The 15,352-nt window shown below is 49.5% G+C and overlaps 1 protein-coding gene and 1 long non-coding RNA gene across 8 annotated transcripts; both read right to left on the bottom strand.

Moving 5' to 3' along the window:
• Positions 1 to 649: 649 nt before the first annotated feature.
• On the bottom strand, positions 650 to 5,196 carry LOC127344109 (uncharacterized). Of its 7 annotated transcripts, none has more exons than XR_011752340.1 (9): positions 4,711 to 4,950; positions 4,547 to 4,621; positions 3,638 to 3,976; positions 2,579 to 2,839; positions 2,387 to 2,497; positions 2,146 to 2,297; positions 1,883 to 2,003; positions 1,023 to 1,096; positions 650 to 895 (listed from the first exon to the last, which is right to left on the bottom strand). It is a non-coding gene; the product is annotated as an uncharacterized lncRNA (long non-coding RNA). The 7 variants fall into 7 exon arrangements; XR_007877759.2 differs by having other exon boundaries at positions 1,900 to 2,003; XR_011752336.1 differs by lacking the exon at positions 1,883 to 2,003 and having other exon boundaries at positions 651 to 895; positions 4,711 to 4,861; positions 4,938 to 4,953.
• A 1,562-nt stretch (positions 5,197 to 6,758) lies between these two features.
• Positions 6,759 to 7,271, bottom strand: LOC127329019 (wall-associated receptor kinase 2-like). The gene has a single exon (XM_051355567.2). It carries the CDS (start codon positions 7,266 to 7,268, stop codon positions 6,759 to 6,761), a length of 510 nt encoding a protein of 169 aa, XP_051211527.2. The 5' UTR covers positions 7,269 to 7,271.
• Between the last annotated feature and the right edge of the window lie 8,081 nt (positions 7,272 to 15,352).

Below are 15,352 nucleotides of genomic sequence, written 5' to 3'. Positions count from 1 at the left end.
CTGTGATATAGTATGTGGAACGTTAGAACCAAATATATCATCACATATGCTCATCACAATGTCGATGGAGAAGCACATAGATAGCTGGAACCAAGGGTAGAGGCACAGGGTAACTCTTGTACATAACCCGGTCCAATAAAATGACCCCAGCGAAAAATGATCTTGACCCTAGCTAATCAGGTTCCAGTCACGTGTATGTCCACACGTCTTGGCCCAAAACACTCAACATGGAAGCCCATCGTTTGCTGAATCGCTCGATCGAGGACAACGCTCGCTCGTCATCCCGTCGTTACCCTGGGTATTTTTTCCCGAAGTCGCTCGTGTAGTCGCATAGATCACTAGCAGTCCCTTGTCGCCAACTCCCCTCCGCTGTGACGAATACTTTTGCACGATCCGTTTCTCTTTTCTTTCCAGTGAGTGATCTACCGATGCAGCTAGGGGTATATAAGTCTAGAAAAAAAAAGTTTGACGGAAGTAGCTAACGGAATTGACGGTAGGGCCAAATAAGGAACCAATCAAACTTTATGTGTCAAGAAAGGAAGAACAAAATTTCCAGGGCCAAGAAAGGAAGGCAAACTTCAGCCAGGGCCAAATAAGGAATTCTCTCCCTACAATACACCCTGCGAACAACAATGGCATTGGAGTTTAAAGCAAGGAACAAAAAAATACTTCTCAAGCCAGCACACATGGCTGCACGTAGCAAGACACCATGATGAGATCATGGATCGGAATTTGGGAAGGTACCTTGCTGAGTGCTGGCAACGGTCCTGGCGGCGAGTACAACAGAAATCTTAAGACAGATCTTTGGATGCATGTACAGCCAAAATTTTATGCCGCCATACAAATTGCACGGAGCAAGTTTTGAGCACACACAATCTTCCATTGGTAGGCAACACTGCAATTTTAGAGCTCAACACATCAGGCAAAATCTTGAAACGGAGATGAGTACAGAAGTATATGGAAAGCAAGCTTCAGTTCAGTAAACCAGTAAATCCACATAATCATGAGGGAGAACAGATTACCTTTTTGGTCTTCCCTACCCAAATAGAGCATCAAGGATACTCTAAACCTTCTCAATGATCCTGTACACCAAAGCCTGGTAATTTCAATTCGAAAGAAGATTCAAACAACCATGAATCATTTAGTTTAAGAAGCACTGGATAAACTTTCTTACCTCAACATGGATTAAGTATAGACAATCTAAAACTGTAGCTCAAGTGCGTAAATACTACGTGCATACAAAGTAACAGAAAGCATGTCCCTTTTATTAAAGAGGTGGCAAAACACATGAACAAAGTTGTGATTTCTGGCAGCTAGGTAGTATAAACAAAACATTTAATTCCAGGCTAGCACATAATAGGAGAAAACAATTACATGTGCAACAGATATAAAAAAATAATCCAAGTTGGTCACCTCACGATTAATTGCTCGAAATTTTTATTGCTGCCCATACTGGCCAAGCTCTTGACCGGCCGCAAACGGCACATGTTATTTTTACTCAGGCCTTTTTTGTGCTTCATGACCTAGCAGAAATCCTCGCGAGAAGCTAGCTAAAACTCGCTATTAATCAAAAAAGACAGAAAGATTTTATAAAATCTTTGTTTGTGTGTATTTGGCCGAGAGATATATGAGTTTGTGCAGGTGCCAAAACAACATCACAATCCTTGATGTAGGCTCAACAAACAACTCCCATGCAGAACTATAACAAGTAACATGCTACGAAGGATCATATTTGTGGAAACCCCAACCTGAAACTTGATCAAGGAACAAATCACTCATATCATCGATGGCATGGAGAACTGAACCCATGGCTTATAATTTATTTAGACGAACTAAAAAGTTTCAGAGTATAAAAAACATAGCACACAATAAAAGGAAACACCTTCTGCAGCGGCACACCTAAGATCAACATATTCTTGCGCCTCTAGTTCTGGAGGAGGCGGAGCCGGGCGGCCGCTGTGCAGGACGGTGATAGTCGGGCAAGGTCATCACATATACTGAGGCTACAATGTTGCAGTGGTGTGCAAATGTGCAGGGAAACATTGCAAATTTGTGACGACCAATATTTCAATCAAGCAAGAACAAGGATGTGACTACAGAACTATAGCATATGGCAATAGAGAGAGAGGGAGAGAGAAAGCTCACCCTGCCATCAGCAGCTTGCAGTACAACAAAGCGGACATCTTTTCCCAGCTGCACATGAGGTCAAGAACACCACTCCGGCAGCCTGTCCCAACAACTGCGTTGAACGCCCTGCTCGCTGCTGCCTGTCATGACTTGGCCTCTTTTTCCGAGACCTGCCCACATGTGTTCAGGAAAACAATCAATTAGCAATTAAAAATCACAGTGCTTTACTCTAAGAAACCAGAGCGCTTGAGGATGCAACCAGGAGGGGGCATCGGCGTGTAGGATGGAGTGCGACCGACGTTCCTGCTCCACCTCCCTCCTCCAGCCCTCCACCATGGCCGATGACGATTGTCCAACAAACCCGTAGGCGCTATAGCAATCGAAATAAATATCAAGCTGGTTTCAAGGATGGCGCTGCATCATGCAGGAAACATAGAAAGTCTGTTAATACCTTTTAGTTCAGCATTATCTCCATCTATATTTAAGTATTTCCATCATCTATGGTTCATCACTCTCATCTATGGTCCACTCTTCTTGTGAATATCCTTTTAGAGAAACCTTGTTGGGACTATCTAAGATAACCGACACCAGCTTCTCTGAAATACTGTCGCAAAATCTGAACTTTTTTCCCTCTAGACTCCAGCTCTTCGATTAACTCCTATTTTGCACAAACGGCTTGTCATTTCCTCTCACTCCACAAGAGTTGCTCACTCTGAGATTGCAAAATAGGAAGACAGTAAAAATCATTCACGTTAGTGACTAAACGACAGGTTCAACAGTCTAAACCTGGATGGTGAAAAATCATTGCATCATATCTACAATTTAATTATCAGTATTGATTCCTATATTTTTCCATTAGAAAACATTTCACTACAGAAGTGATAATGGCAGTGAAACATCGGGACAGGTATAACAGAAGCCATTCCTACATGTCATGTTCAGAAGTGCCAAGCGGGGACAGGAACACCCTCCGGTGTGGCAGCACAGCGAGAAACTCAGCCTTTTAAATACTAATTTAGTAAGTTTGTGTAGGAATACGTAAATATCGAGAACATGACTTTAGGTAATAATAGTATTCTTATTTCCTTGGATAACCCACCTACTGCCCCCAATGGCAGGCACACCACCTACAGGCCGAAAGACAAACAGATGATTCGGTGAGAGAAGAAATTAAACTGCATGTGCATTGCAATGGGCACAAATATATGCATTTCAACGGGCATGAAGTATGCGCATTGCAATGGACACGAAGAGTAATGTACTAATATCCTTACATGCAATCCTTGAGTTCCTATTTTTTGTCATAAGGACAAATTTGACATAAAACTATAGATGTTCAAATCACGTAAAAAGAAATTTGGTGAGATCTTATAGAAAGACAATCATTTCCTACTCTTAGGACCCACCCAAATTCATCCTGGCCTGGATCCAAGCCAATTCAAGTCTAACTGAAGCTAGTGTAGATAGTGACAATATGATAGTGAAGCATGGAAAGAAAATAAATGCATACCTCCCATTCAGCTGCAGTCAACGGGATAGCTGGATCAAGCATAGTTGTGAGAACATCAACTAAAGGCACCTCAGCAACAGTTGGCTTGAATAAGTCAGGCCTCATATTTAGGATAATACCCATCAACATGCCACATGCACTTCTCCCGCTGATACAAAACGTTTCTTTACTGCTCAGCACAAGCAACTAAGTCAGTGAAAGTGTTGGTCTTCTTCAACAGCTTCCCAGCTTCATAACACTGCCAACCCATTTCACCATCTCCGCGGATATGATCACATATATAAAACCCCTATCCACCAGAGAGAACCTAGATCCCCTGAAACTCGGATCTATGCATATCTGTTTGCATAAGGACCGTGCACAATAAGCATTGTTAGCACACCATACTTCTAGCTAAAACCTGAAATCTGTTAATAGTGTCAGTTATATGGCCACTTTTATGAGTTAAAAGGAAACTGCTATGTTTATCGGTTGTTCAGCAGACTTTATCAAACATACAATATCAAAAACCAGTATTATTAGATAGAAAAATTCTTTCACAGTTTAGTTTCTCCTTTCTTAGAATAAATCACTAATTGTAATAACCCATGCCCATACTAATCATTAAAAACTACAACCCATGGGTACTAACATTATATGGACAATCTCATGTTTCAGCAGGAAACAACCCTGCAAGAGTATCAATGTGCGTATACCCTGCATAAGCTATCGACACATCAGACCCATATGGAAATCTGAAGCAGAAAAGAAACATAGTGCTGCATACACATCCCAAGGCTGATAGTTTTCTAAACAATACAGTTAAGCATACTTGTGCAAAACTTCAATGTCCATTGAGAGGGTAAACTAAACAAAAGCACCTGAAGCAAAATAACTGAAGAAAAGTGATAACTGCAAGAAGAAATTTACCACAAGGTTTCCTTAATTTTTGTTTTGCTTTGGCTTTGTTGGTATAGCCGGCTAGCTTGTCATTGTGACTGCAATCTGCATATATCAAAAGCACAACAAATTCATAGCCAAAATTAACCCCGAACGTCATATATGAACTAATGAGAGAACGTTAGAGTCTGTACCTAAGCTATTTGTATACAAAGGTTGAATCTGTACAAAATTGACTGTAGCAAGATATCTAAATCTGAGAATAATTATCTGATGCTTGAGTTTCAAATAATACAACATGAATATATTTTCCAATGAATCACTCATCTATTTAGCAATACTAACCTGCACAACCAATTGACAAAACTGAGAGGCAATATATTACAGGCAAGTCATAGAAGAGAGAGGTGATATAGCTTACCATGCAAGCCACTGTTGCTAAATTTCAGGAAAAGAAAATCTATTCAGTAGAATGAATATTACATGGATTAATTGTTCTCCTAGCTTTTCATCAAACACCTTGCAGGCACAAAATAAATAGGAGAGTAGAATGAATATTACATGGATTAATCGTTCCACTATCTTTTCATCAAACACCTTGCAGGCACAAAATAAATAGCAGCTGCACATACAAAGATGAGAGGGGTTAAAGGAGGCCTTACCCTAAGGTTTGCCAGCAGCCTGAGCAGCTCTGTTGATACCGTCCTTCTATCCCCATACGAGACAAAGATGGGTCCTGGTGGAGGGGCAAAGAATGAACGGCGGCCGGCATGGAGGCTGACTCAAACACTAAGGATTGGACGGGGAGAGAAAAATGTTAGCATAAGGGGGAAGAGGATTAGGAGAAGCCAGGAGCACCTTATTTGGCACAGGCCGATGAGGATGAATTTCGTCTCCGTGGTGGCAGCGGCCCGTCCCTTTCTCTTCTACGCCACCAGCATGACCGGCGGACGCCTTCACGAATCTTTTGTCCAACCCAAGGCTGGCGCCCTGCTCGTGCCGCATGCGGCGCTCGCGCCCAAGACCGGCGCTCTCCGGGCCAACCATGGCGACGATGGGAAGCACTGCTCGCGCCCAAGGACGGCGCTACTCCGGGCCAGTCATGGCGACGAAGGGAGGTGGCGCTCGCGCCCAAGGCCACCTATGGCGACATACGGAGAACCACCATACGAGGGAGAGGCAGCCGCATCCCAAGAGCAGAGGCGAGTGGAGGTGGACGAGAAGCAGAAACGAGCAGGAAAGAGGGGCGGAAGAGAAATCGTCGAGGGATTGGGGACGAGGAAGCTCGCGAGCGGATTGGGGGTCGGTCGCTAGGCGAGAGGCGGCGAGGTATGGCCAGCGCGCCGCCGAGGAAGACCGCGGCCGACCCCCATGGCCCTGCCTTGCCGGAGCCGATGAAGACGACGGGAGCTCGGCCATGCGAGGCAGAGCCGCCTTTTCTTGCCTGGCTCACCGCTCGCCCTTGGTCTTGATGACCCAGAGCGAGAGGACGCGGGCGACGACGGCTCGCCGGAGAGGACGCCGCCGACGGCGCGGAGCCGGAGATGGGGAGGCGGCGGCCAAACGAGAGGGGATTGGGGGGAGAGCGCATGAATGGCTAGGGTTGTCGAGCACGGGCTGCGGTTTTGTCTCATCCGATCATCGTGCGCGGAAATACCCAATTTAGCCCTGCGGGTGGAGATCTTTTCCACGCCCCGACAGCAAGGCCTACCGAACGAAGTCGACCCGCAGTGACCGACGTGTGGGCCGGGACAGAAGCCCGGGACCACGATGCACGCTGGTGGGTAACACACCGATGTTGCATGGGGTTAGCTAGCAGGAGGGCCAATCCGAACACTCGGTTTCTGCCCAGAATAAACGGACAAGATACACTGATGGGGTGATCCAATGGTCCAGAATCTCAAATCCTTGTGAGACTCCCTATGGGGGGCATCGTTTATACCTTTAGATGTTGTTTTGGACCGAAGAAACGTCTTTGCATGCGTTTGGCTTTAATTAGTAGCTGCAGGTTCGTATTTAAAAAATAAAAATAAAAGAATAGCTGCAGGAACGCCTGCCGCGCGCGACACCTATGCTCACAAATCTGAAAGAGCAGCCAGAAGCAGGTCCACCCGTATTCATGCGGAAGCGGGTAGTACGTCAAACCAGTAGTACGTCTACGCCCGTAGCAACGAAAGACGCCCACAGAGTGGAAGCGGGTGGCGCGCGCGGTTGTTTTTTCCCCCGGACCTCGTACGTCTCGTCAGATCGTCTTGGTCGTCCATCGTCGCCGTACTGTACTCGGCGGCATAGGGGAGCTGGGCCAAAACCTGGTGCACCCGTTGACAAGGTAGGGGTTACCCTCGTAGCCATCGGAGCAGCTGCAGCTGTACCCAGGCCCATTGATGGAGTCAACGCACTCACTGTGATGGCTGATGCAGGCGTACTCCGGATCGGTGGTGCTCTTGGCCGCGTCGGAGCACGACAATACGGCGCCTGACATAGCATCATTGTTGCGGATGGCCCAGTCTAGCCGCACCGGCGAGGTCCGGTTCCTGTCCATGAGCAGGTCGGAGCGCGTGAAGGTGTAGTTGGTCATCCTGTCGACGAGGAATGCGTAGTCGCAGGGGCTGTAGTCCATCATGGCCGAGTGGTCGTACGCCCAGAACTTGAAGTAGCTCTCGGTGAGCCCCGGCGGGATGTCGACGTGGCAGCACCCCACGCCGGCGCACATCCCGTCCTCGGCGCTCCCCGAGCTGTTGCAGTAGGACATGCACCCCTTGAAGTTCCCCGCGCTCGCCGTGAACCCGAAGGTGTTAGAGCATGTCTAACAGGCCCCGTATAACCCGCCCACCCCGTAAAATTCCGGCGACATACGGGGCAGGCGCGGTTTGGGCCGTCTAGCAGGCCCCGTATTCGGGCCGCCCCGTTTCGGCGGAATACGGGGCCCAGGAAATCGGCCCCGTCGCCCCGTACATATAGTGGGCGCAGGTGCGAGTGAGGGGTTAACCCCTCACTCGCAACCCTAGCTCCGCCGCGCGCCGCCGCCTCCTCCTCCTGCTCCGGCGAGCAATTAGCCGCTCCCCCGCCACGCATTCCACCCCAAAGCTAGGATGGACTCCCGCCGCCGCAGTAGGGCCTCGCCGGCGAGCGGATCGAAGCGATCCCGCTCGCCGGACACCGTAGAGGAAGCGTGGCGGCTGAAGTGCAAGCTTTCCGCCGCCGGGAGCCGTCGCGCGGCCTGCAAGTACGCCGGCGCGCTGTACGTGCCGGACCCGCTCCGGGAGTTCGCCGCGGGTGGGCGGTGGTACAAGCAGGACCCGCCGCTCAAGCCGATGAGCGGCGAAGCGTTCGAGAAATGGCGCGCGCGATGGCGTGCGCGACGCGCGGCGTTGGCGGCATGGAGGGCGACCATCGGCGGCAGCAGCGGCGGCGGAGGAAGCGGAGGCGGCGAGGAGGAAGCGGCGGCGGAAGAGGAGGAAGAGGAGGCGGCCTACCGCCGTGCGATCGCCTTGTCCGAGGCGGATGCCGCAGAAAGCGGCGGCGGAGGCGAGAGGAGGAGGCGGCGGCCATCGCCGCCGTCCGGGAGTTCGAGGCGCGGCAGGCGCGGCAGGCGCGGGAGGCGCGGGAGGCGCGGGAGGAGGCGGCGAGGATCGCCTTCATCCCCTACGTCATCCTGGACGACTAGAGGTAGGTTGATGCTTAGTTAGATGTAGTATGATCCGTAGTATGATCAAAATGTATGTATGATCCCTAGTATGATCAATGAAGATGAACTTCCCGGGGTTTTAATTTTTGAAAATACGGGGCGAAATACGGGGTCTGCTAGACGGCATGGCTCGAAATGGAGCAGTTTTTCGATACGGGGCGAAATAAGAGACTTATACGGGGCAGCGAAATACGGGGCCTGTTAGACATGCTCTTACAGCCGAGGACGACGAGCATGTTGTGCGTGCTGGAGATGCGGTACACGCCGTCCTTCTTCATACCTGCAGTCTCGCCATTGCTGTAGTCCTCGGCTTCGCCTGGGCTGGAGGCGTTGTAGCACTGCCACGCGACGGGGAGCATCACCAGCGACTCCGCGGGATCCACTGAAAGGTACACCACCTGAAGGGTGGTGCCGGCTAGCACTGGGCCGTTGTTGATGCAGTCGATCTCGAAGCCCTTGCGGAAGCAGCCGCTGCCGATGCCGAAAGGGTAGGGGATGTCCACGCCGCCGCAGCTCGTCTGGCAGCTAGGAGCCATGGCGAGGCTCTCCACCCTCTTGGTGGTGGTTGCTGTCGCCGCCAATAGCAGAACGGGAAGCACGAATAATGAGGTCGACATTGCTTGAAAATGGCCAGCTGATGTCTGATGAACGTTCTAAGTGATCACTAGCTGTCTTATATACTAGCGCGTGGAACGATCAATTTGGTCAACAATCTCTCAGCCAACAATGATATGCAATTTCTAAGTCCGTCATTTATTTCTCTTGTTGCGCTATCACTAGAGCAACCAAGAGAGATGAATAAGCACAAGACGAAGACGACTAGTGCCTTACTACCAATGCAAGAGTAGCACGTTATGTATAAACTTATAATAGCATAACTGTTAGTACGAGCCCGCTGGTTGATTGGTGCTACTGATAATACTAGAGCCTAATCGAAAGCGATATGTGTGTATACGAAGAAAGACAAAAATGCATTGCCCTAGTAGTGGTTGCTGGGTCAAACTATTTGTTGGTCATTTAAAACTTAAAAACGTAATTTCTAAGACCTACACAAGTCATATGGATTAATAATAACGAATACATATTCATCTAGCTGTGCCGGCTCGGTCAAGATGAAAACAGACGAACTACTAGGTTAGTAACATACATGACACGAGCCCATTGGTCTTCACAACACTGAGTCCAAACCCAATCGATTAGTATTCACACCCTTTTCCTCAAAAGACCCAACAACAGTAGGGCCGGCAGCAATGAGGCTAGTCATAGTGCGGAGTAAATGATAGCACTACAGGAATGGAGCTCTACGCCGACGGCTGGCTTGCCCTCGGCGTAGCAGTAGCCGTCGGCGTCCTCGCTCTATGCCGACGGTGGAGAAGACCCTCGGCGTTGACGCCGTCGGCGTAGCGTGGCGGCGCGCCGTCGACATTAACGGAGCGGCCGGAGACGCCGACGGCCCAACCCCTCGGCGTAGAGAGACGGGAGAGGCGGCGTGGCGCACGGAGGCGCACCGTAGCCAGAGGCTATGCCGAGGGCAACCCCCTCGGCGTATGCATGATCCATGCATGGACACGCGGCGCCACCTCGGAGCGTCGGTCTACGCCGAGGGCAACCCCCTCGGCATAGACCTGACCATATGGCCCTACGCCAGGGTCTATGCCGACGGCAACCCCCTCGGCATATGCCTGCCATTTTTTTTTTTTTCTGTTCCAATTCAATTGCAATGCAATTCACATAATCCTGTTCCAATTCAATTGCAATTCAATTCAGCAGGTCCAATTCATCCAAAATCGACCAAATTCGCCATAATTCACATAAATATCATATAATCCACATAATACCATACATGGTGCACATAATAGCATACATGGTGCACATGATATTACTATGAATTTTGTCATTATTAATTGTACTGACACATCAGATTTTTCATGTATGGAATGGAATACATTTCATGCTGCTTGAGATGCGCCGGCTTCTTGAACCTCGCGCCACACTCATCGAAATCATCCTGCAGCAGCAGCAGCACACACAGGGTGAAAATACCGGCTGATGTCCGAGTCTCCTTCTCCCAGCTCGATCGGGCCAACCAATTAATTCGCTCGCACCACAGCTCAGCCCAAACAATAAAGGAGTCGCCTTTTGAGGAGACCAAGGGCTGATGTCCGAGTCTCCTCCTCCTCCTCCTCCCCTACGCCGCCCACCTCCACCCCTCCCGCGTAACATCGACGCCGCCGCCCCACAATCCCACCAACAATCTCGGCGCCGCGGGCTTGCTCGCCGGCGCGCGCGCGCCTGCATCCTCAGCACCACGCGCGGCGCTCCGTCGACCTTCCCCGACCGCGTCGCTCACGTACCAGAGGCAGCAGGTACATGGCGCGGGTCGCCCTACATCAGCAGGTACATGGCGCGGGTCGCGCGTGATCCGGTGGCGCGCTCCTCCGTGGCACCGCCCCGGCTCCTTCATCGCCTCGCGGGCTCCTCCCACGCCATCGACGACCGGTCACACACCTCCGTCTCCCCGAACCCGTAGACCGAGACATGACACTCTGCACTAGTTAGTGTCAAAAAATCCATCTTTATAAACCATGAATTGGTTCACGATTCTTATTCTAGATTTAATAATCCATCTGATTCTAGCTTTCTGTTGGATTAAAATTCCGTATCTCAAGGGTTGGACACGCATCGGTCTGGCCAGAATTGTTTCTGAACGTTACTGTTTGTTACGATCGATTTGGGTAGCTCTCCCGTCCATCTGTTTGCTGTTTGCTGACTAGCCTGGTCCGTTTGCTAATTTGGAAAGGTAGCAAATCTCATCATATTTTTGTTTGGAAGCAGAGATTATTCATGTAGTTGATCTCCGTTTCCTGAATGATTTGACCATTGGCTTGATCAATTAAGCATCAAAGCTTGACCATCACATGTGAAAGCATTTTACTTTGGACAGTAGCTGATTTGTTAGTTGAAAAAACTTTGTTGCTCTTGTTATTGTTATCTGGTAGCACTCTCTTGCAGTTGATTGACATGATTTTTTTTAGTAGTGTTTTGCTTTTGCTGACCATTATGTTTGTTCTTCTTCTTTGAGAAGAAAGAGCACTGAATGACAGCACTGTCCTTCTTCGACTCCATGTGCTTGGGTGAGTTTCCGCTTCTATCTTGAATGGTTGGTCATCAAGTTGATGCCCGGTGGTACTTTGCTGGTACCGTAATGTGCAGTTGGTGTAGTTGATCTGGTGCTATGGTTTATTATTCTGCTTAGTCAAGTATGCTCTCTGTGATGTGAAAGTCCGAAAACACTAATGGTCATGTCAATTTTTCAAACACGTTTGCTAATTAGCCTATATTAACTGATAAGTTGGCTTATCTTGTACTTTAGTTTCTTTAAATAACCCGCTGATCTCCCATGTCAAAAAACACCTGGAAATGGAGAAAATAAGAAGCGTTTGACAAGTGTGTTTTTCTGTTGCTGATGCTTTCTTGCTTTGGTCTATAATATTCTGCACAGTGATATCGTGACCATGCATTGAGGAGGAGCAGATGATATCAGTTGTAAGATAGCTGGAAGTTTCAAGCTGTTATTGCTCGTCAAAACTTTGAGAAACAATATATGCATGGTGTTTTGTGGTCGAGAGCAACACACGCAGCTTTTGTTGTTTGCCTCCTAAGATTCTGTTTGTGGTGCCTTGTTGTTGATTCACATCGAAAGATGGAACCATTGCCTAGTGCTCCTAGCTGGAAGTGTTTATAGCTTTGTTATTAACAATTCGTCCGTCCGAATCTCCTTCTCCCAGAGAACCAACCTGTGGTTGGATGGTTAGGAAGGCGATGCTTTTGACCACCGAGTTCAAATCGGATTTGACACTTTGGTGTCTCATAAAGCGGAATATTCTTTAGTGGGAGGCGACGTTCCGTCGGCAATGGCGCTGTGGTGACTTCGTCAATCTCAAGACCCGCCGAATCAGTTCTTCATCGCAGTCTCTTGGAGGTGCTCATAGGGGTAGGGTGTGCGTGTGTGCGTTCATAGGGGTGAGTGTGTACGCGTATGTATGAGCGTCTTTGATTGTACTGTGTTTCGCAAAAAAAAAGAATCTCCTTCTCCCATCTGGCCAATCCCAGAAAGTGGCGTCACGAATTGCACGAAAGCAGGCACAATTCCGGCGAAATCAGCGACGAATCGACCGAGGCTCTCCGGAATTGGCCGTTCCGGCGGCGTGAATCGAGCAAAACTTGCCTCGGATAGTGGAGGGAGTCGCCGGGATTCGTAGGATCGCGCGTGGTTGAGAGGCTTGCGACGGCGCAAGGGAGAAGAAACCCTCGACCACTGCTGCTATACCCGAATGAGGATGGAGAACCTGTGCCACGTGTCGATGGATCGACATGAAATTGCTGAGGCAGCGGAGAAGTCAATCTCGCGCACATGTTTCTCCTCTCTCTTTCTCTTTTTATCTCGCGCAGGAAATTAAGCCAACCAATTAATTCGCTCGGTCGCTCGCTAAAACTGGCTCCCGTTTTCTCTGCCCAAAGCAATAATAAACGTCCAACCACGAGCACGGCCGAGGTGGCAGCGTCCGAAGCGACGCCATCGATTGATTCGAGCACAGCTTGCTGCTACTTGCATGCATGCCGGTTTCTTTTATCTCCAATAGAAAAAGGAAAAGAAAATGAAAGATAGGAAAACAAAACGACTCGCTCGACTCTTTCTCCATTAATTCGCCCTGCGCGCACTTGGCACTTGGCATGCACGCGGATTGGTGCAATGCCACCCAACAATATTTGGCACGTAAAGTACGGTGCGAGGCTCCACCAAAACAAGGGTTTTTCTCTGTTTCTTCTCCGATGAATCATTCGGAATTTGCTTGGCACTTCTGGTTCGACCGTGCGTGCGTGCCTTGTGTATACGTGCTCCACCACCACAACTGATCGATCCATCCAATTAATCCTATTCGTGCATATTAATCCCGCCCGATCTGAACGGTTAACTTCCTTTTTCTTTTTTACTTTCAAATGGAACGCTTCTATTCTTCTGCTACGACATGGCTAAATTGACATAATAATCCAACGTCCAATCAAAGGAACAACGCTACGGGAAAACACAAAACGCACGAGTTCGACTCTGCCCGCCCCACGTTCTCACTCCTCACGTGTACCAGCACCCCCAATCCCTTCCTACCGCCCCAATGTCGTTGTCTGATTTCGGCCAGCTTCGACGAGGCCTCACGCTGCTGAGCCTCCTTACCGACACCATCGACTACAAGGCGTAGAACTGTCGATCTGTAGCCCGCCCGACGAACCCTAGCCCGGGCGCTCGATTTCGGCTACCCAACTCCCGATAGAGCCCGCTGCCAAGCGCACCAGTTGGGCTCCCAACGATGGTAGGGACGTCGCCCTGCTACCCCTCGTCAGAATCCTCTTGTCCGGAGAAAACAAGCATGGCAGCGTGACAGTGGAGCTCGATGCCGACAACCATGACCGACAGGAGGAACGGGGCTGACAGAAGCTTGCTATGGTGCAAGACATGCGAAGGGGAAGGACGAGCAACTGGTCACCTCCCCGGCCTTCTACTGCCGCCATTCATGGGGAGGGGGGAGCTCATTTTCGGTGACTTCCTCGACCAGCTCATTGGGATACTGCTAGCAGTGACGTCCCTGACATCATGCTGGTGCAAGACACATCCCAACATGATCCAACGCCCCATCAAATGGACAATGCTAGCAAAAACGGGGACCACACAAAACGCACGCACGAGTTCGACTCTATCCTCGCCCGCGTCCTCACTCCTCACTCGCACCAGCACAACAAATCTCTTCCTAGCGCCGCCACAGTCGCTGCCTGATTCCGGACAGATCCGGCGAGGACTCGAGTTGTTCAACCCCTCACCGACACCACCCCCTCCTTCTCCACCGAAAAAATGGTGTAGAGCCATCGATCTGCATCCCATCCGACCCACCTTAGCCCGGGCACCCGATTTTGGCTACCCAACTCCCGATGCAGCCTGCTGCGACACAGACCGGATGGCTCCCCAACGTTCGTAGGGACGCCGCCCTGGTACCCCTCATCCCAATCCCCTTCTCTTGTGGGAGCAAGCATGACAACGCGATGGTGTAGCTCGGCGACGACATCGGTGTTGGGCAAGAACGGGGTTGGCTGAAGCTCGCAGCGGCGCAAGACCTTTTGCGTCCGTCGTTCATGGGGATCACATGCCTGCGACTTCCCAAACCACTTACCCGAGATGCTGCCAGTAGCGACACCCCCCACATCATGCCAGGGCAGGCGACATATATACCAAACCATGTTATGCCCGGGTGAGCTCCTTCTTTCCCTAACACATCTATTATTTCCAAAAGCCGGTTGTCATGGAGGGATCATCGACACACACCACAGAAAGAGGATCGACCTCGACGTCGAGACAAAAACAAGGGAGGGGAGGGGGGAGATGTCAAATGGAACTATATAGAATGGGGTCACCTTTTTAAGTGATTATAGATGAAAGAGTACATACATATAAAATGAAACTATTGAGAATGGCATGAAGGACGTGTGCAGGCGCTTCGATTCTGATGCATGCGAACAATCATTCGGTTGCTCTACACCGTACCACAACTGACTAACCACTTTTAATTAATTTGCACCTACTGATTAACCACTCTTAATTACGCGCATGCACAAGTACTACTCCAATTTGTTTGCTTCAACAATCTAGTACATCCTTATCTCAAGAATTATTTAGACACAAGTTCAAAATGTACATAGTGGCGCGTTCCGTTTTCTTTTCGTACGGAGTAGGAAACGAGGCGATGAATTAGTGAACAATCACGTTTCGATTCCGTAGCAAGTTGATGCATCAAATTAATTAAGCATCTTTTTTTTTGAGGTAAAAAAGGAGATGATATTATAGCTTCGATCTTACAGAAAGATCCAGTACAAGATTGAGATTACACGCAGGTCCCCAGGACCACGAACCCCTGAACCCCGATGAAGATGACGAAGACCAGAAAGCCGCCGGTGGCGCGCCGCATCTCTGACGGTGGTGGGCGCCGTCATTTCTCGATACACGGAGCTGGAGCGCCAGCTCGATCCATTCCGTGTGCGCGCGTACTATTTGTGCTGCCGTCATGCGCCAATAAACTCTCTTTTGTCATCATTAATTATTT

Source organism: Lolium perenne, chromosome 1, assembly GCF_019359855.2.
Source record: "Lolium perenne isolate Kyuss_39 chromosome 1, Kyuss_2.0, whole genome shotgun sequence".
NCBI lineage: Eukaryota > Viridiplantae > Streptophyta > Magnoliopsida > Poales > Poaceae > Lolium > Lolium perenne.
This window is presented reverse-complemented; position numbering and strand designations above follow the sequence as displayed.

What these genes read in the sequence shown, in the direction of transcription:
- LOC127329019 (XM_051355567.2), bottom strand. Translation starts at nt 7,268, where the DNA reads ATGTCCTACTGCAACAGCTCGGGGAGCGCCGAGGACGGGATGTGCGCC.